The sequence below is a fragment of the Stegastes partitus genome, unplaced genomic scaffold, assembly GCF_000690725.1.
Source record: "Stegastes partitus isolate 25-593 unplaced genomic scaffold, Stegastes_partitus-1.0.2 Scaffold1550, whole genome shotgun sequence".
Taxonomy (NCBI): Eukaryota; Metazoa; Chordata; class Actinopteri; family Pomacentridae; genus Stegastes; species Stegastes partitus.
In genome coordinates, this window is record NW_007579281.1 from 135811 (window position 1) to 156364 (window position 20554).

General features: G+C 43.4%; 1 protein-coding gene across 1 annotated transcript in view; it reads left to right on the plus strand.

Moving 5' to 3' along the window:
* Positions 1–4160, plus strand: part of rims1b (regulating synaptic membrane exocytosis 1b) — a 94849-nt gene extending 90689 nt beyond the window's left edge. The window contains 5 exon segments of the mRNA XM_008300500.1: positions 681–825; positions 2060–2172; positions 3423–3524; positions 3714–3853; positions 3942–4160. Coding sequence (XP_008298722.1) covers positions 681–825; positions 2060–2172; positions 3423–3524; positions 3714–3853; positions 3942–4160 — 719 coding nt within the window.
* Positions 4161–20554: the final 16394 nt, after the last annotated feature.

Here is a 20554-nt window from a genome sequence, read left to right on the forward strand (position 1 = left end):
CTTCCACCGCGGGGCGTTCTGTCAGATGAAAGCTTCCTGCTTTGTAGTGAACATAAAACGCTATTAGAGGACATTAGGCCCGAGGAGGAGGAGGAGGAGGAAGCAGAGATGGGACCGAGATCGACCTTAATTTGACGAATGTTTCACGATAGCGACGGATGACGACAAACGCAGGTGGACGACGCTCTGATTCGTTTACTGACTGTAGCAAAGCTGCACAGGATTTAAAAGGCAGAGCTTCGTGTGATGAGTGAAAACCCGGATCCACGAGGCCACGCCGGGACGTCTGAGCTCTTATTCTGCACAACAATTTCCTGTTTACTTGCGATGATGGAGCAGGACGTGATGGGCGTCGCTCTGGCTGCAGATCACAGAGCTCCAGACGGGATCTTATGAATGATTTACGATGAATGAATGAACTCTGGACGGTTTCAGAGTCACGTTTCTCTGGTTTCTGAACACGGCGGGCAGGCAGCGCTCCAAATCAAACGTTTTGTTGAGCTGTAATAATTCAGATCGTTCTTCATGTTGGGCAGCGTTTCTTAGAATAATAATCACTTTATTAGCAGTTGGTTAGGCCACCTGTTTCATTTGCCAAAGAGAGACGCTGAGTTACAAGTTTGTCTTCTGCAGGAGTTTAATCTGTGAAAGCATTAACCCGTTGCCGTTCTCTCATCCAGACGGGAAGAGCAAGAAGGAGAAGGGCGCCCCCATCCAGAGGAGCACCGAGACCGGCATGGCGGTGGAGCTGACCAGGAACATGAGCCGGCAGCCGAGCCGAGAGTCCAACAACGGCAGCATGAACAGCTACAACTCCGAGGGAAAGTCAGTGAACCGCAGAGCTGCTGGTTGTGACCGTACACATAATCTGCTGGACCTGAAAAATATAAATATAAACCTGTAAATGTGCAGAAAATAACCCGGCAGAGTTTCTACGTCGTTCTGAGGGATTATATCCAGACATTAGCCACGTCCCAAATCAAAGGCTGCATTGAATGCGTCACAGCGAGGCGACGAAGGCCGTCCCATTTCATTAAGATGTAAAGACTCCTTCACATGCAGCCGATGAATGCATCCTTTGTTTCCACGGCTGCTCATCTGTGACAGTTTGATCGAAAACAGACGTTGAAAACTTCAAATTTGTTTTAAAAAATCGCTGAAGCTACGTTGACACGAGCCGCTGCAGTTTAAAACACGTACTTTCCATTTATTCAGCTTCAGCGTTTGAGTTTTATTTTACAGAGATTGTGGCGATTTTATAATATTTTAAGTTGCGATGCACGATATTAACATTTCTGGCCGATACCGATATCCGATATTAAGATTTCTGATATCGTCGATAACCGATATTATCGATGTCGATATTCAATTTTTAGGATCATTTAAGTAAAAACATCTGTGAAATAGCAGCAATATCAAATATAGAGACGAAGGCGCTAATTTTAGATGATCATCGGTTTGTCACATCAGCTAAATTGATACCGATATATTGGTAAAAACACTAATATCGGCCGATACCAATGTGGTCGCTGATATATCGTGGATCCCTAATTTTAAGTTTATATTAGAGTGTGAACAAGTTTAGACAAGCTGTGAACACTTGGGACAGTTTAGTCCTCTACAATAGTCCGGTACGAGCGTCTCAAGTTTTTCAAATCTATAAAAAATGTTAAAATCGTCACTTCAGGTTGCAAGACAACAGCAAGAAGTCCGTCGTAGGCGAAACCGTCTCCTTAAACACGTTTGGATGCAGCCTTTGCGTCCTTTGAAGGACATGAAGACTCCATCCATGGGGTTGGGACGCCGTCACAGAATCTATTCAAGTGTCGGATAACTCAGCGTAATCACAGTTTAATACAACAGGAACGCTGATCAAAGCGTCTCTTTGACTGAATCACATTAAACTCTGTGTTTTCTGTCCAGCTTTTAAATAACAAAGTCTGTTGCTTTAGAGAGAAAATACATTCTGGGTGTTTCTGTGTCGCTGTGACGGTGATCTGTTGTACTATCTGTTGTTTTTTGTGCTAACTAGTTGCTGTTTTTGTGTTTTCCGTGTCAGCCTGATCTTCTCTGGAGTGAATCTGGGCGCCAGCAGTCAGTTCAGTGACTTCCTGGATGGACTGGGACCAGCCCAGTTAGTGGGCCGACAGACTCTGGCTACTCCGGCCATCGGTACCAAACATTAATGCTGATGCTGCTTTCTGCTCTGCTCACTCCACAAATACTGACTTTCATCTGTTTGTCTATATTTTTTTTTGTATATACATTTGTATGTACTTATTTTTCCATTTACAGTTTTCTTTGGAAGATTTCATTTTCATATTTTTTTTAAACATATCACGTTAACTGATTTACTTTTATTTAACTTTTTTCAAAAAGATAGACTTACTTATTAAAAATTAATTAATCAATCAGTTTTATAATTTATTTTACTGTTTCTGGTAATATATGTATAGTCTTTATTTCGTAAATATTTTATGGCTTTTAGATTTTTAGATTTTATATAAATGTTAATTATGTTTATAGGTTTGATTTATGTTTTTCTTCAGGTGTTTTCATATTTCCTTTTTATTATTTTATTTTTTTCAATTCAATTAAATGTATGTTTTTGTTTTTGTTATTTCAAAGCAATTTTATTTATTTATTTATTTATTTTAAATTAATTACTTTTTATGGTAATTTTTTTTTCTTTGTCTTAAAAAATATTTAATATTTATTTTATTTATTGTTTAAAATATTTTTTATATTATTGCTTTAATGTTTTGTTCTTTAGCTATTTTCATATTTTCTTTTTATATTTATTTTATTTTATTTTTTTAAATTTCACGGACCTGTTCTTTAAATAAGTACATAGTGTTTTTTCATTTAGTTTTTTGTTTATTGATTATTTTAATTTATTTTTGAAAATATGCTAAGTTTATTTAATTGTTTAAATATTTTTAATTTTTTTAATTAGTTTTTTAAAAATATATTTTTGTTTCTTACTTTTATTTACCTTTAAAAAAAAAAAAGTAGGCCATTTAAAAATTAGCATTTGTCTTATTTTTTTCTTTTGCAAGATATTAATAGTTTAGATTTTTCTTTGTTTTTAATTGTAGTCCCTTTTTATTTTAAAAAATCTTTTTTTATTTTTTATCGTCGTCAGTCTTTTACTTCATCATTGCTCATGCACATTGATCGAAGCTTTTTTGTTGTTGTTGTTGTTATTGAAATGAAATGGAATGAATGAATGAAAAAAAAAATGAAATGAAAAATACTTTATTTATCCCAGAAGGGAAATTCAGTATTGATCAGTATTGTTTACTATTATTACACATAAATACATAAATATTCTTTATTTCACATATTTAATCCTTTTGTGTGTCGCTCCCGTCGTCCTGGTGCATAAACCAATCATCTCTCCTCTTTGCTCCGTTACCAAGGCGACATCCAGATCGGTATGATGGAGAAGAAGGGTCAGCTGGAGGTGGAGGTTATCAGAGCTCGAGGACTCGTACAAAAGCCAGGATCCAAATCCCTCCCTGGTAAGAGCCTCTACAGGCCTCTCAACACGTCGCTCACGCTCTTATTGTGAAATACGCTTCACATCCACCACAGTCCAGCACACGTTCACCCCCCCCCCCGTAGAGACGAAAGCCTCGCTGAGATCTGCTCTGGATTACACAGCCGAGGCTAATGGCTTTTTTTTTTTATTGTTCTGTCTCTGCCTTCAGCTCCATATGTCAAAGTCTACCTGCTGAATAATGGAGCGTACGTAGCCAAAAAGAAAACCAAGATTGCACGGAAAACACTTGACCCACTGTACCAGCAAGCACTGCTATTCGAGGAGAGTCCGCAGGGGAAAGTCCTCCAGGTGAGCGGGAGATGAGTTTCTCTGCATCACAGACTTAAATGGGTTTTTGTTTTCTGTGCCACATTCATACCGAGTGCTTTCCCCGCAGGTGATCGTTTGGGGCGACTACGGCCGCATGGACCACAAGAGCTTCATGGGAGTTGCACAAATCCTATTGGAGGAGCTGGACTTATCAAGCACAGTCATTGGTTGGTACAAGTTGTTCCCGCCGTCCTCGCTGGTGGACCCGACGCTCGCCTCCCTGACCCGGCGAGCTTCTCAGTCGTCCCTGGACAGCTCGTCGGGGCCGCCGGGCGTCCGGTCGTAGTGGACCGACACCAACGGGGGGAACAAAAAAAACAAAAAATAAAAAACAAAACTGCAGAGAGAAACAAAAACAAAACGCGGCGGAAAGACGTAGAAGAACAACAATCAGAAACGGGAAAGCTTTGTTGAAAAAACCTGACAATCACTCCTGCCGCGGTGGAACTTTGTCTGTTGTCAGGAGCGTTTCAGTGTTTCATATCCATCCACAGAAGAATCTCATCGTTTTCTCCGCCGGAAGACGCAGGGCCGCCGCTCTGGAACCAAGCAGGGTGGTTTTTAACTGAATCAACAATAAGCGAAGAAATGTACGTAAGCGTCGGAATGTATGGACTGGAGACAGAGGTAATCACCCTCCACGCCTGCAGGAGGCGCCGTCCTCCCCCCGCAGAGGCCTCCTCCTCCAGAAGCCCAGCAGACCGCCGGCGCTCCCGTATCCCCCCCCAGGGAGGGAGCCCCCGCGTGGGCCTTCAGTCTGGAAGCACAGGGCCTCCTTCTGGTGCCTCGGACCTCGGAGCCGATCGTTGGTCCCTTCTCTGTCGACGGATCCTCTTTTCAACATGTTTACCATGGCTGCTCCGAAGCCGCACTGTTCTAGCGTGTTTGCTTTGTCGTTCATTTCTTTCCCTTTGTTTACTTCTGGCACAAGATGTTTCTACAGTGCTCATGATAATGTCGTCAGTCTGGTGTGTGCATGGAGAGAAAAAAAAACTAAACACAAGAGATATAAAAAAGAAAAAAAAAACAAAAAGGATGTAAAATCTATTAAATGTCTGCAAAGTGTTATGCAGGGGGGGACTGGTGATGAAGACACAGCTTAGATTTTTACACTCGACAGTGAGATTAGCGTCGTTTTCTCGTTCCACCGCTGGCCAAGCGTCCGGGCCAGTCGTCTTTGTATAGATGTATATTAGGCCTCCCAGGAGGTTGACCAATAAATAAAATTTATGTCACTTTGAAATATCACAAGGGTACACTGTAAAAAAAAAGTAAAATAAAAAAAATGAGAGAGAGAGAAAAGTAAATCTTTGTTCACCTACGCAAGAGAAAGATAGGACCGTCTAATTTTTCACATTTTTGGGGGGAAGCGTTCCCTCGCCCCCGAGCACGTCCAAGAGTTTCTCAGTTTCACTTTTTTTTTTTCATTTTCTCTTTTTTTTTTTTTGAAATTTAAACACAAGCACAAGAGCTTGATTTTTTTACGACACAAAAAGTTTAACTTTTTGAAAAAAAACAAAACACGTAGTTTTAAAAAGAAAAAAAAGGAGAAAAAAAAAAAGCAACAATCCCCTCCGTCACTGGTTCAGTTCATTTCTTTGTCTCGATGATAACAGACAGACAGAAAGAAGATTCGCTCACAGAAGCCGTGTTTCCATGAGATCCAGTTCAGTCCTTTAACTCGCCTGCAGGTGGCGCTGTGGCGTTAAAGAAGCAAATCAAGTGGTGAAAGAAGAAGTTTCTTGTTTTGCTTTAAGTTCGTGCTGCAGCTTATGACGCAAATTTGAAGCAAACTTTTGAAAATATGTTTTCATTACTTGATTTGGAGAAAATAAACTCACCTGAAGGGGGCGATGTGGAGCAAAAGAAGCCAGAAACAAAAAAACCCATCCCAAAAAAAGAACAAGAAACACACTTCGCTGCATTCCAAATAACAAACTTTATCTTTTTACGTATTTACATACTGCAGCTGCCCTTTCATGCTTTCATGCTAGCGTAAAAACGCTAAGTCCGACTGGATATACAGCGCGACATCCTGGTATTTTTGGGACGTATTAAATCTTTTTCTGGCGTACTTTGTTCTTCTGTGAGAGAAAAGCGAGAAGAAGTCTTCGGGAACCTGTTTTCAATCTGGAAAACTGTCGTTGTACTTCCTCGTTAGCTCGTATTTAGCACGTTTCCGTTCAATATCGCTCCACTCAAAATTCAACTTGGCTCCACTTAAATCGCTCCAGTAAAAGAAAAGAAGCTGCAGTTTAGTTTAGTTTGTTGTCTTTCAAACATAAAAACACAAGGTGATGAAATCCGTTAGCTCGGTCCAGCAACGTACGGAATAAATACGACTTTGCAGTAAATATCTACGATGAACAAATCGGCTAAAAACCTTCTAATAAAAGAACCCATCGTTGAATGAACCAATAATTCATCGTCGCTCTGTTTTCTTACGTTTTCTCAAATTTCCACCAACTTTTTCCGAAGCGATTTGTCCAAACGCCTCATGGAAACACGGCTAGCTTTCCCTCGCGCATCAGTGTGAAGTCAAACCAATCAGAACGATCTGTCGGGACACCAACACCAACGCTCATCCTCCGTCCTCGGCCCGCGGACTCCTCCCACGGCGGCGGCGGCGGCGGCGCCAGCATGACTTTGGAAACCCGTTTCCAAGCTGCATGCACATTTTTGTAAAACAGATACAGGAAAAAAAAAAAATGAAAAAGATACCGAACTAGATACGTGTGTTAGTTCCACATACTGTTGGGCCGCTTGTATGTTGCATGCAGTTGTACAGTTTGCTCGTACTTGAATATTAAAGAGATAAAACCAAGAAACTGAAGCCATTCCCATTAAAGACATCCACGTCCTCTCAGTCCGGTGCTGAATGTCTCTCGAGCTGAAACCACCACCAACGCCCCCCTTCCCTCCAAGATTACGTTGATGTCTTTCCTCAAACCCTCTGGAAGATGTACTGCAGACCTCACAGCGCCCTCTACTGTTAGTCCACGTCATGGTTTACCTCCGAGGGGCTGAGACGAAGAAGAAACGTGTACAAATCCGATCCGATCACGCACGAGCTGTTCAGTCGAGTCACACACTGTAAATATCAGCTCACTGGTGAAAATCGCGCAAAAAAAAAAAGAAACAAAAAAAAAAGGGGGCCAAGTCATACAGCGAGTCGGGACCAGAACACACGGACTCGGGTCAGAACCGCTGCTCCACAACCACCTGGTCCACGTCCCATTTCAGAGGAGATTTTTATTTTTTTTCATTTCATCGTCCGGTGAAGCTGTTTTTTTTTTTTTTTCTTTTTGGTTTTTTAAAAATTTATATTATTTATTTTCTTTCATATTTTTTTTCCTTCTCTTTTTCTTTCTCGTCAGTATTAACAGGAAAAAAATAACTAAATAAAAAAACGCTGATTGTTTACAACTTCTGTGTTCCACTGAAACGACAAGAAAAATTAGAAAAAAGTAAAGCATTCACTGCAACATTTCTTGTTTGTATAACAGATGTGGCTCAAATGATGTGTATGTTTTATATATTAAAAAAAAAAGTTCATTTTTATTATTTACAAATAAAAAAGAATGTGTGGAAAAAAATACAAGCCTCTCTCCTTTATTATTATTATAATTATTATTATTATTCTCTCAGCCTTTGACTTCGTGTCAAAAAGCCAAACTTTAAATTTAAAAACGGGATCTGTTTGTGGAAAAGTCGGTGTTTTTCTAAAGTCTGTTGTTGCTCTCAGCAGAAAATCAAACATGAATCTGACTAAACTCGATGTTTTACTGCATAAAAGCACCTTTAAATAAGTCCTACAACACAATCTGTCCTTTAAAAATGAAAACCTCGACTGTTTAATCTCCGTTTTCGGACAAAACGTCTCAGACGTAAACTGAAAATCTGTTATTTCTGCACATTGTTTTCAAATCTGGCTTTTTTTTTGGCTGTTTTTGCTGCATAATGTGCGTCCAGTTGCATTGTTGTTGGTTTTATTTCCTCCCTTTGAGCCTTTTCCCTCTTCAACATATTCGGCTTCACTGTTGTGACTATTTCGACAAACATCGACACTCACGTCAATGCAAATTTTTGCATTTCTGCTGCAATTTGAACCAAACAAGTGAGTTTCTTCATGTCTGCAGAGATGATTTAGAGGCAGTTGGTCTGCGTAGCACCGCAGTGCTTCATTTTAAATGTCATCTTTTGGAGAGCGACCGTTTCATAAAGCAGCATTTGTTGATAAAAGCTGCTCCAGTGAAGCGTCATAACTCTGCAGAGCATCTAACCGAAGAGGAAGTCGCTCCATGTGTGACCTCCCATACGATGCCGAGGCCTTGGGAGATTTATGTTCCACATCCTCTGGTTAAATAAGCACTGGGCCCCCGAAACAACATCTGCAGGCAATCTAAGCTCACCCTCCCGGTGCCAGCCGGGCCCCTGGTTCCCCCGGTTCCCTTCGCTGCAGCATCGAGGGGTCGCGACCCGCCGCAGAAAAAAAACCAGGACTCGGACCGTCGTGGAAAAGATCGTACGTGTCAGAGGCCGCCGTGAAATTTCCATGCTGCTCCCAGGAAGAAGATTAATCAGAGCCATCGGGGCAGAAGGTCGCCATCGGCTGGGAGAGGAAGCAGGACGGGTTTCATATCGTCCACGAAGACGTCAGAGCGACGGCGGAACAAACAGAAACGTACGGCTGAGTGTTCAACGTGAGGCTGCGTTTCCTCGTTCAGACGTTTTCACAGGACGAAGACGCGACAGGTGACACGACTTTAAGGCCTGAAATCGGTTCTACTTTAACAAATACAGTTAAAACCTCTGAACTATGACAAAGTTTTACCTCCTGTCATGTTTTTCTTCACTGTGGTTCATTTTTCACGGCAACATAAAGTCCTGCACCTCGACGGAAACAGAACAACCACGACTAGAAGCAGAGAGAATCCAGAAATATCTTGACGCAAATATTACAGAAGAAATCACTGACAAAAAAAAAAGAATTTATTTGACTACTTACGTAACAGGAGCTGTAAGGTGACTCAGTGGTTAGCATCGTTGCCTCACAGCTAGAAGGTCACTGGTTCACGTCCCGGTGAGGACACCCGGGATCTTTCTGTGTGGAGTCTCCATGTTCTCCCCGTGCAGCGTGGGTTCTCTCCGGGTTCTCCGGCTTCCTCCCGCAAAGTCCATCAACATGCTGAGGTTAATTGGGGTTTGTAAATTATCCGTAGGTGTGAATGTGAGTGTGCTTGGTTGTCTGTCTCTAAGTGTAGCCCTGTGATAGACTGGTTACCTGTCCAGGTGAACCTGCCTTCACCCTGAGTCAGCTGGGATAGACTCCCATGACCCCCATGACCCTAGTGAGGAAGTCAGAGAACCCAGAAAGAACCCATGCTGCACAGGGAGAACCTGCAAACTGTCCTCACTGGGACACGAACCGGCGACCTTCTTGCTACGAGGCGACGGTGCTCACTACTGATCCACCTTGCAGCCTGATTTTAGAATCAGAGTTAAATTTGCAAAACAAAATGACAAAAATCGTCCCAGAGAAACACCTGGCGATGGACTCGTCTGATGTAAAGTCTGTGATGAACAGGATGAGGACAAGTGGAAACTATTGAATGTAATTTTAACCTTTAGTTTGGTTTGTTTGTCTGTCGTGTAGTTCAGCGGTCAACGTCTTCAAAAAGAGGTTCTTTTATGAGTTAAAGTCTCAAAGTTGTCAAATGTGCAAATCCACACTTTAGACATCTGCTGCTCTGTTCGGCTTCAGTCTGAGAGGTTTGGATGCTTCTCATCAGGACAACTTGTTGCATCGTCTCCCCTGATGTGGTGTTTGAAGTGTTTCCCTCTCCACATGATCTTCTGGGTCAGGACTGTCCAATCCTGGTCCTCGAGGGCCACCATCCTGCATATTCTAGATGCTCCCCTCTTCCAACACACCTGATTCAAATGATCAGGATTGTTATCAGGCTTCTGCAGAGCTTGATGATGAGCTGATTGGAAGAAGGAAACATCTAGAACATGCAGGATGGTGGCCCTCGAGGACCAGGACTGGACACCCCTCTTCTAGGTTTTCCTGTGTGCTCTATTGTTCTCATCGTGCACATCTCTGCAGGAACCTTCTCCGTCTGAAGCTCCTGCTCCTTTAAAGCTCCTCCTGAGGAGCCCAGTCTGCTCTGATTGGTCAGCTGGTCCGACCAACGGCAGGTAACTGTGATCAGCAACTCCAGGTGCAGGAAGAAGAGATAAAATAATGTGAGTCTTTGTTTGAGGCCCAAACTAGCAGCCAGTCAGTTGTTATGCAAATGTGCTGCGTGGTGACATAGATGGAGGAGAAGCAGGCCGGTGAGGAGCTGAGCCGTCTGAGGAGAAGAGCTCCTCTGTTCATAGTTCCACTGTTCCCACTGAGCTAAATGGAAGAACAGCTGATGAACCACGTGTCCCACGGCGTCTCCAGAACGTCCTCCAGCTTCACTGAGTCCTTCAGGAAAAGCAGCGAGACGTGTTGGTGTTCTGTTGTAGAAACGGTTAGAACAACAAACAAACAAACAAACAAAACAGAGACCTGTATAAACACGACACGTTGCCTTTGTGTGTCCGTTCAGTCGAAGCGCAGAACCTGTAGAACCCATCGTTGATCTAAACCAGGACCATCGTTCCCCAGAAAGCTCCATCAGCTTCACAACTATTAAAACAGAAATAAAATGAGTCACAGGTATTAAATCTTTCACAATAAGAGCTGCGTTAAAGCAAAGCGGAGCCACTTTTAGCTCGTTAAAGTTAATTATTTTTGCTCTTTAAGTGTTGCGGTTAATGAAAGTCGTTATGAAAGTTTAAATTTTTACTTCAGTCCAACAATTAATCGATTTAAAATCTCAGTTTAAAACAATTCAATTAGCAAAAAGCTGCAATTTAGAATTTACATGAAGGTTGATTTTTTTATGATTATTACTTTAATTAAGCTGATTGCTGAATGTGCAACGATGAGATGGAAAGTTGTGTTCTTATATTTTAATTTCAACTTTTCTTAATGCACTCAAAACTTTTGTGATAATTGTTTTTAAAAATGGAATAAATGCACATTTTAATCTTTTTCCGGTGTCTCTTGAGGCTCCATCACATGTTTCAAATCTGTTACACAATAAAATAACATTAAAAAAAAGGTAATTCTATATTTTCCCACATTGTTCAGCCCTAATCTGTCGTGTGTTGTGCTTTTAAATCGATGGAAACTTTCTATTTTAATTAGATTTTTGTGTTTAAAAGCCTTTATTTTATGCATTTATGCTCTTTATTGTGCAAAACTTAGTCATAAAAACACTCTAATCTGTATTAAATGCTGATTTTTGTGTCTGTGGCTGCACCCTTCAGTCAAAGATCATTTCCAAATGATAAAAACTGAGCCTGACATGTTCTATCTGTTTTAATTGAACCATATCTGACTGCAGAGCTTTCATCTGAAGCCTGTAAACGCAGCTGAAGGTGCGTCCAGATGTTTTTTTTTTACACCTCAAAGCACCAACAGGAGACAGAGGAGGAGGTTCGTGTGAAGCTGCGGCCTCCAGCAGATGGCGTGGTTTTGTAGGAAGTCGGAATAAAACGTGAAAACAGAGACTTTCTGAGGCGCTTCCATCCAAACAAGAGCGCACAAAGTCACAAAGTCCTCCGTTTGGCTGAACGTTCAGAGTCACGATGGAGAAGCTGCAGCAGGAGGATCAGCGTCCAGGTGAAGCGGAGCGACGAGCGCGCTGAGAAGAGGAAGTTTACGCAGCAGGCGTTAACTGACGCCTCTGTTTTTTTTCTTCTTCTGAACTTTCACTCGAGCTGCAGACACGCAGAGGAAGCAGCAGCTGTTTCATTCAGCTGAGTTTTATTGTCTTTACGGCAGCAGAAGGTGTGACAGGTCCACGATGAGCCACGTGGTGCAGAAACACGTTTGTTTTCCCACTAAAGCGACGCTTCAATAAAGAACACGCAGCTCCTCTGAATGAAAAGCCCCTCTGGTCGCTCTCTGATATGTTCTGCAGATGTTCGGCGCTGCGGTCACTTTTCCAGCCTGAACCAAGTGGAAAACCCATCAGAACCCGTCCGCGTTACCTGATCGGCTTTTCTGGCGTAATTTGGAACTTTCTCGGGAAATTAAATTACACGAGGAGCGACGGCGGCTCGTTTGCATCCCACAAACTGAGCTCCGGTCTGGAGCTCTGAAAGCGAGCCGAGCCGAGGCACAAATCAAGCTGCGGTTCGGATACAGTCGCCGGGCACGGGCGGCGGGATCGATGCGCATCAGCCGGGGACGCGCAGCTCGGTGGTGAAGCAACAGGCGGAGGGAGCCGGTGACATTTCAGAGTGGAAACGTCCTCCCCGCCGCTGCACACGGACCCACGCTGCTGCTGCTGCTGCTGTGGGTTGGCGTTCGGCGGGTTCGGAGAGGCGCCGTGGACACCTTTACGCGCGGTCGTGTGACTGTGGAGCAGAAAGAGGGCGGTCAGAGTGTGACGGCGGCGGCGCTGCCTTCACTGCGGCTCACACGTGTGATCGAGCGTCCACGCATGCTGGAGAGCAGCGCAGCGCACTCGATGCCCGCCTTGGTGATGCCATGCCCCGCAACCACAGCGGAGACGAAGGCGGCACCGGGCTCTGGATGAGGACGTCGCCGGGCCACCGAACCGAAGGCTACGGTCTGAAGGATGTGGAGTCCGGACGAAGGGTGATGATGAACAACGCGGGAGACGGTTTGCTGTCCGCAGGTGCCGGTGCCGGCGGCTCGGACAGCCTGCGGGGGAAGCAGGGCGCGCGGCTCAGCCTGCTCGGGAAGCCGCTCATCTACAGCGCGCAGAGCGGCCGCAGGAACGTGCGCTACCGGCGGCTACAGAACTACCTGTACAACGTGCTGGAGCGACCCCGAGCCTGGGCGTTCATCTACCACGCGTTCGTGTAAGTCCACTTCTTCTTCTCCTTCACCTGTTGATGTCTGCTCACACACACACACACACACACACACACACACACACACACACACACACACACACACACACACGTGCTTCTCTGAGCTCATATTTGTCACTTTCTTTGCGCTCCTGAATGCGTCAGAGCGCAGATTAGGCTCAACAATAGATGAGCAAGTCTTCAGCAGGAGCCAATTTCACAGCTTAAACATGAAATCCTGCTGCTGCTGCTGCGAGGAGAAGCTTACTGTCAGCCTCCCTCCTCTTTGTTGTGCAGCTTAAGTGCTGGGTTGTGATGTGTCAGTAGAAACATGAATATGCAGCAGTAAACAGCAGAGCAGCGCCTTTCTGCTCACTTCTGCTTTCGGGAGGCCTTCAGTGGAAACACAACTGCGGGGTCAGCTGGGCTGCAGGAGGTCACAGCCTCCGGACCAGCTGCGTTTGACTCGATGCTGTGAAGCGTCGGTGAGGGAGGAGGAAGTGCAGACACATGGTGCCGCTGCACAGAGCCATGTTCCTGTGGGTGCTGCTGGTGAGTGGGTGGGGGGACGTCTGAGGGGACGTCTGAGGGGAGGGGAGATGTTTGAGCTCATGAAACCATCACTTTTATTTTTAAAGCGGTCTTGAAGCAGCTGCTATGAAGTGCTGATGACAGGATCTGTGCTCGGTTCAGTGGAAACACTTGTGAGGTGTTTCTGTCCACATGCTGCAGGAACCTACAGACGCATCACACTTCCTGCTTTTTACAGGAAATTTCAGAGCAATTCTGAAGATTGTTTCTAGAAGAAGCTTGATGTCACCTCACATATGAGGGATGGTGTGAATGAGGGACGACTGGATCCAGACTCAAACATCAGAATCTGTTCTAGTCGAGGCCTGTTGTTTACGTCTGCTGCTGTAGTACAATTCATGGAAGGACGCTACAGATGCAGATTTTACGTAGTTTTCTGAATCAACCAGTAACACAAACTCACTGATTAAGCAGTTTTAGGTCTGAAGCAGCTCCGTCACAGATGCTACTGGGATTTAAGATCACTGCCCAGTTAAACTCCAGTTCATCTTTAGCACATGAGCGCTAATCAGAGGTCATTAAGTGTCAAATAGTCTTTGTTGTGGTGCCCACTGCTGGCTAAACCATGAGGCCGATGACAGGATCTCTGCTGGGATCTGTGACGTCTAATAAAAGCACTTGGGAAATATTTGTTTTCTTGATGTTGCATTTGGGGCTGCCAGGTGGCTCAGTGGTTAGCATCGTAGCAAGAAGGTCGCTGGTTTGGTGAGTACACCCGGGATCTTTCTGCGTGGATGTTGCATTTGCATTGTAAGGCTTTTTTACAAGAGATTTCAGAACGCTCTAGACGAGGAGTTTCTAGTAGGAGCTCGATGTCACATCATGTGGGACAAAGAGCAGAAGTTCAGGATGTCCTGATTCTGATTGAGACCTTTTTTTTAACTGATTGGTGTCGATTTTAAACTAAACTTTGTGTACGTCTGCTGTCACACAGTTGTCATAAAGTGAAAGCACAGTTTGTGTCACAGGAGAGTGGAGATGCCAAATTAGTCTAGTTTTCAGAATAATGTAACTGGGATGTTGGAACCTCGTCTATGTTGACCCCAGTTTGTCTTAAACACATGAGCTCTGGTTGGACGTGATTTTCCGTCACCGATGTCTTTGTCATTTAGCAGCTAAAAGCCCCCCAACGCCCAGAAAGTCTGATGTCTCGTCACATCAGACGGATGGCAGACTTTAGGGATGATCTGATCCGATGTCAAAGCTCAGAGTTGATTCTGATCAAGGCAGACTGGTTTCAGCTGAGCCTGATCCTTTGTTTACATCCTTCATGCATTACAACGATATCCAGTCACCAGGCCTAGACAGTGGGTTTATTTGAATAACATTGCACTTGAGGTGTTTTTTTTCTACTAAAACTACTAAACATTAAATGACTCTGACTGGATTTGAAGCAAAAAAAAAACACTTGATCTGGACATCTCTAAGAGAAATGCAAAATATTTATGGTTTTAAAGTTGGAAATGGAAGGAATACAATGTGATGCAAACACTGTTTCCCCGATGAGGTACTTTGGGGACAAATATGACTCGTTCCCCCTAAAAGTTACCTACGTGTACAACCGTGACCCCCTCAAGCTCAAGTCATCGTCTTAACTTTCAGCACATCAGTCATCAGGAGGCGACTTGAGCTGTTTGTTCAGACCGTGTTGGAGTTTATTGGATGTGAAGGAAACCATGCTTGTAGTTTTTCTGTGTTTTCATGATGTAATAGTTGGTAAATGACACGTTTTCTAAAGCAAACATTGTCTCGGATGCTCGGTTCACACGGACTGAACTGATTCACTGAGCGAGATGAAAGAAGCTAAATGAGAGATTACATCGATGTGACATTGATCGACGGCGTTTGGCTGATGCGAGGCGGCCATATTTGTGGCGTTCCAGGCATTTGTGTGTTGCGAAACCACCGGATGCTTTAAAGCAACAGTTTCAGAGTCGTAATCTTGATGATTGATGAACGATAAAGAAACCGTCAAGCTGAGGACACGTCAGTGAGCTCATCTGACCTCTTTACTTTTTCACCTCTGGCTCTTTATTCTCAAGGAGTTTCTGTCTCTTGTTTTTAATCAACCAGCGTACCGAGGAACGGATCAGAACCGGCTGGTTTGCTAATTGTGCAAAGTAGCAGCTTGGAAGTGTTGTTGAGTTAAATCAGTTCTTAGGTGGTTTTAATAAAAAGCCGAGCAGCCAGGACCGTCCACCCCATCGGTGGTCCAAGCTGCCGTCTGCCGGTCGAGGTTTCAGGACTAGAAGACTGTTTGGTTTCCATTTCTGCATTAGTTTGTTATTTATTGTTGTTCTTCCGTTTTTGTGGGAACTCTTGCTTCAGAGCGATCCCCAGCGTCGGGTTAAAACCGTTTCTCCACTCAACATCAGCTTCAACTTCGAGTCTTTCCATTATTTTCGAGGGTTTGTTTTCACATCAGCTGCCTAAATGTGACCATTTGCTTCAACTAATTTAGAGGGCAAGAAATCCGCCCGTTCATTTGCAGCATTTTCACATCTGGAGCTGCAGCAACTTGAAGTTTTTTTGAAAAACAAGGATATGAAACCTTTGAGTTGCACCGTGTCCTCCTGCTGATCAAGGCGATTTATCGTGTCTCCTCTCTGTCCGCACTGAGAAACAGTTTCAGGCATCAATTCAGCTCCAGCTTCTTTATGAGTCTATGGTGACCTTCCGTATCCCCGTTTATTGGAGCCATAACTTAACCAGATACACCGGTCGATTCCCTTCGGTCCGCACCACTGTTTTTGCTAAAAGGCTGACTCAAAAATGCTAATTTCCAGATCTTATGAAAGTGTTGACTCACTAGCGCCCACGGGGGATCTTCGGACTCTTTTCTCTTCACCTCAAGTGGAGTCGGTGAATGATTTCCTTTCATTCCTGTGAGGTTGAACTGGAGGTTTTTCTTTTTTGGGGGGAGGTGGGAGCGACTGAACCCTCCTGAACCGTGATGAATGCAGCCGGGATGTTTAGCGGCCTTGAAAGTTGCACTGGTTTGCTGATGGGACAGTTTTCGCAGCCGAGCGCCTTCGCCGATGATAAAGGTGGCGGAGGTTCCCCGTTTATTGCTGCCGAGAACATCAGGAGCGTATTGATCGATGTGTCTTTAAACCGGTTGATGCACAAAAATAAGTGAGCGACCTCAGCATCTTCAGGCCCCGAAGTCGGGTTGAGTTGTCGCGCTTCAATCATTTAGCGACGCCGGTGCTTAAATGTGTCGCGAGAACTCGTTTTATGACTGATTTGTAGAGAAGAAAAGCCTCGATTGTTGGAGGTCTTCAGGAGAATGTGGTTCCTGTTGGTAGTTCATTGTTCATCTTTGCATAAAAGCTGTTTCTTGACGCCCACATTACACCAAACGTTGACTCCGGTCCTCAAATACTCGACTGAGACCCGACACCAGAAGGTAAAGAGCACATTTGCATAATCCCAGTTAAGAGTTTCTTCTCTCCTGCTGCGCCGCTCGGTGCCGTAAATTGAAAAGACGGGCGTATTTTTCTTTTTCCTTGAGCGTGAGTCAGCTGTGTCTTCAAAATGAACACGGCTGTTTTTTGTTATGTAAGAAGCCGGGTCGCTGTAATCATGAGGCTCAAACTGGCAGGAACATCAGAATTCTTTCCCCCTAAATCAGTTCTGTTGTGGTTGTAGCGCTCAGGTGAACTGGTCGATGTTTTTTTTGCGGTCGATGTACTCTCGTCTGACCTAATTCTCATTGATCGGATAATCTGTGGTGTTGCTTTCATAAGGAGGAAAGCTGTGAATCAACAGACTTCCAGGATTAATCTGTTGTTTTGGGCGGCAGGAGGAACAAACTACCCGTGAACACCCACCAGGCTTCAGCATCATCGAACGCTGCTGGGTCTCATTAATTTAACTCATTTATTGAACTTTTACTGAGTGTCGGCTCCAAACTAACGGACATCAGGTCGAAGAAAGTCGTCTGAGTTTCTGCATTTCGTTCAAAAAGTCAAGTTTAAACCTCGTAAACAGCAGCTAAAGGGTTTTATTCCTCACTTGTTCTTGTTCTACATCAACAGCTGATATTTTTTCGGAAATCATTCAAATCTGTTCTCATCATATTCATGTGAAATAACCAGCTCGAATTATTTAATATGCTGCAAATATTAGCTGTTTACGTAGATTTAGAGTTAATGTAGGGTAATAGGGTTGCTCATCTGCAGACAACATGCAGATGATTCCAGAAGATGTTCTTCGCTTGACTCCACCCGGAGTTAAAACAAACGGACTCTTAGGAACAAACCGCCTTAAAGTCCAGTGTTTTACTGACCCGTCCATCCACCCCAACCTCCTCCACATGCAGGTTATTTGGCTCTAAAACTACATCACGATTGCATCTGTAGGTTTCTGTGACTATTTCACAACTCTGGTGAACGCATTAGCTTCAAACATGGAGGTTCATCATCTCGTCAGTTTGTTTTATTAGCTTTGATTCTGTTTGACACCTTCAACACTTTGTCGTTGTGTGTCGCTGCAAGAGATGCTTTGAAATCCAGTGTAAGTGTTCAGACTAGACTGGGACCCATCCGTAGAAACCATCCACTTGTAGCTGCATTTTCAGGGGTTTTGTTGTCCAGACTTTCTAAGAATCAATCTGAATATAACCTATAAAGATAAAAGGTAAATGGAGCGGCCTGTTAGCACCATGTGACTAAATGGACATTTTGCAAGATCAACATTCTTCTGATAAGTTGTGTTGACGTCATCAAACCAACTCATTTAAATGGAAATTTAATTTGCACTAAATTAGCTAAAGTGGCTAACGAACTAACTAACTAACTAACTAAGTAACTAACTAACTAACTAACTAACTAACTAACTCAATTTCTCTCCATCTTGAGTTTTAAAACCTTGTGTTTATGCCAACAGTGATCAAGCGAGTGCTAATTTAAGAAACCTTCTCATTGTAGAGGAAAACTAATTCCACAAACTCAGTGTAGTTTGTTGGTGAAACTTAATTTCATTAGAAGTTGTCATAACTCTGATGTGAACAGTTTTGTTAAAACCTGTGAATGTGTCCAAATATATATATATTAACTCAGAGAGATAAGGAGAGCAGCAGTTCTGCAGTTTCTGAAAATGAAAAGCTTTATTTTCCTAAAAATAATAAGAGCCAGCGTGAGCACGCTGCTGCTGTTAAATGTTCTTTATCTGTACGTTCCTTCCACAGCAGCTGTGATGTGTTCGGACCACCTGCAGAACTTTTTCACTTTTTATCAGCAGGATGCAGAAGAATAATAATTTAATATAAAGAGGATGGAGGGAACAAAAAAGAAGTGCTTTTCTTTGCTGTGGTTCAGTTTGCAGAGTGGAAGCAAGAATCAGAACGTCAGCATCGAAATCGTAAATACGTCATTTTTTAACGTGTCAGACTCTCTGTGCTCATTGAGGTAAAGTTTAGGTGACGAAATACTGAACAAATGATTCCCTATATTCAGCAGGAAGATTTGGTTTTTATCAGCATCTTTATCTGCCACTAGAGTTAAAAGATGCACCACGTAACTGGACGTAAAGCCAAAACCGTCGCTCTGAAGAACCAACCAACAGATTTATCACCAACTGTGCACTTTCCTCCAGAGCTAATAAGCTTTTAGCATGTTTTAGCTAAATGTTCTGGTTTATTCTCACACCTTTTACTTCAAGGTGCAACTGGAAACTGTTTTTTTTTTTTTAAACCTGCTCGGCCTCAAACCCCAAACAAAGTTATCACCTTCCTGTGAGCATACAGCTGGTAAAATGAGCTGGTGGAGGCCAAAACGGAGGTAAAAAATAGACATTAAATATTGTTAATTAGCTTGACCGACACCCAGATACGCATCTCTACAAGGATTTTTAAACGCGTGACTGTTTGCTGCAGCTTTAAAATGCAAAGTGAGCAACAAATTAAAGAAGTGCAGCTTTAATTAATCCATATATTCCACGTGTAGGCACAGATTTTACATATATAAGGATTTTTAAGGGTTTATGTGAGCATAGATGTTTTTTACGAGTGTGGATCTGCCTTTAGAGGTCATGTTTAGGTGCGGTATTTATATTTATGTCTGAATAAGTCACTGTTTAGAGACCTAGTACTCGTAGCTCGTCACTTCATAAACAGTCTGATGCTTTATCGACCGCTTCTCAGTTCGTCAAGAGTTTTATTTTAGTGGTAAAACTCCTCATGTGGTTAAAAAAGCGACGTTTCTGACTCGTATTTGTGTTTGTCTGGAAAGATTCCTCGGGAGAGATCAGTGTGTTGGATTCTAATTTGGCCAAAGCTGCGCTGCTTGAACAGCTGAAGCGTCTTTTTTGATAACTCGCAGAAGTTCAATTTCATCATCCACTGCTTCCAGGATGCAATAGAGAGAAAAAAAAAACCCAACAACTATCACAAACTTTTCCCTTATCTGCCTCGTCTGAGCCGAGGAACAGGTCAGAGGAGGAAACGATGTCGTCGCTTTGACAAACTGCTCACGTCGGGCCTCGGGGGGGAAATTAGTTCCTGGAAACTGCGACATAAAGAGCAGCATCGGGGCCATCGTGTGTGTTAAATGTGGTAATTAAGGGTAGATTTTCAAAATAAAAGCCTGCAGAGAGGTCACTGCGGACATTCAGAGGTACAGGGTGGTAGAGAGGCAGGAAGATAAGATGAAACTTAAATGACGAAACGTAAAGAGACACAATAAGATAAATGTGAGATACGTAACATTTAGTTTCAACCTGAGCAATTCTGGATTTTAGCAGTTTTAGGGAACAAGAAATACTGATATCGATCCATCTTCTGAGATCAACTTTCCAGCAATGTATTTCCCAAACTAGTTAGCAACCTGCCATGAAAACACCGCTCGACTCCGCACCGCTGCTCGTATGGCTGCGATGAGTGCTCTGCTGCATGTGCTGCAGGCAGCATTAAACGTATTGTAAATGGAGCGACATCTGAGACCTCGTGTCGCAGAGAGATTGAGATTGGGTCTGTCTGAATGTATGAATAATAAGTTTAGCCTTTTGTTAAAGGAAAACAAGATCATGAACTCATACAAACGTTTGCAAAACTCCAAATCAAAGTAATCAAGTAAAATATCGGTCAGCAAAAGAATACAGCGACCCAGCTCACCCCATCTCTCTTCCAATGAACAGGTGAACATGTGATCTTAAATCCCCGCCCAT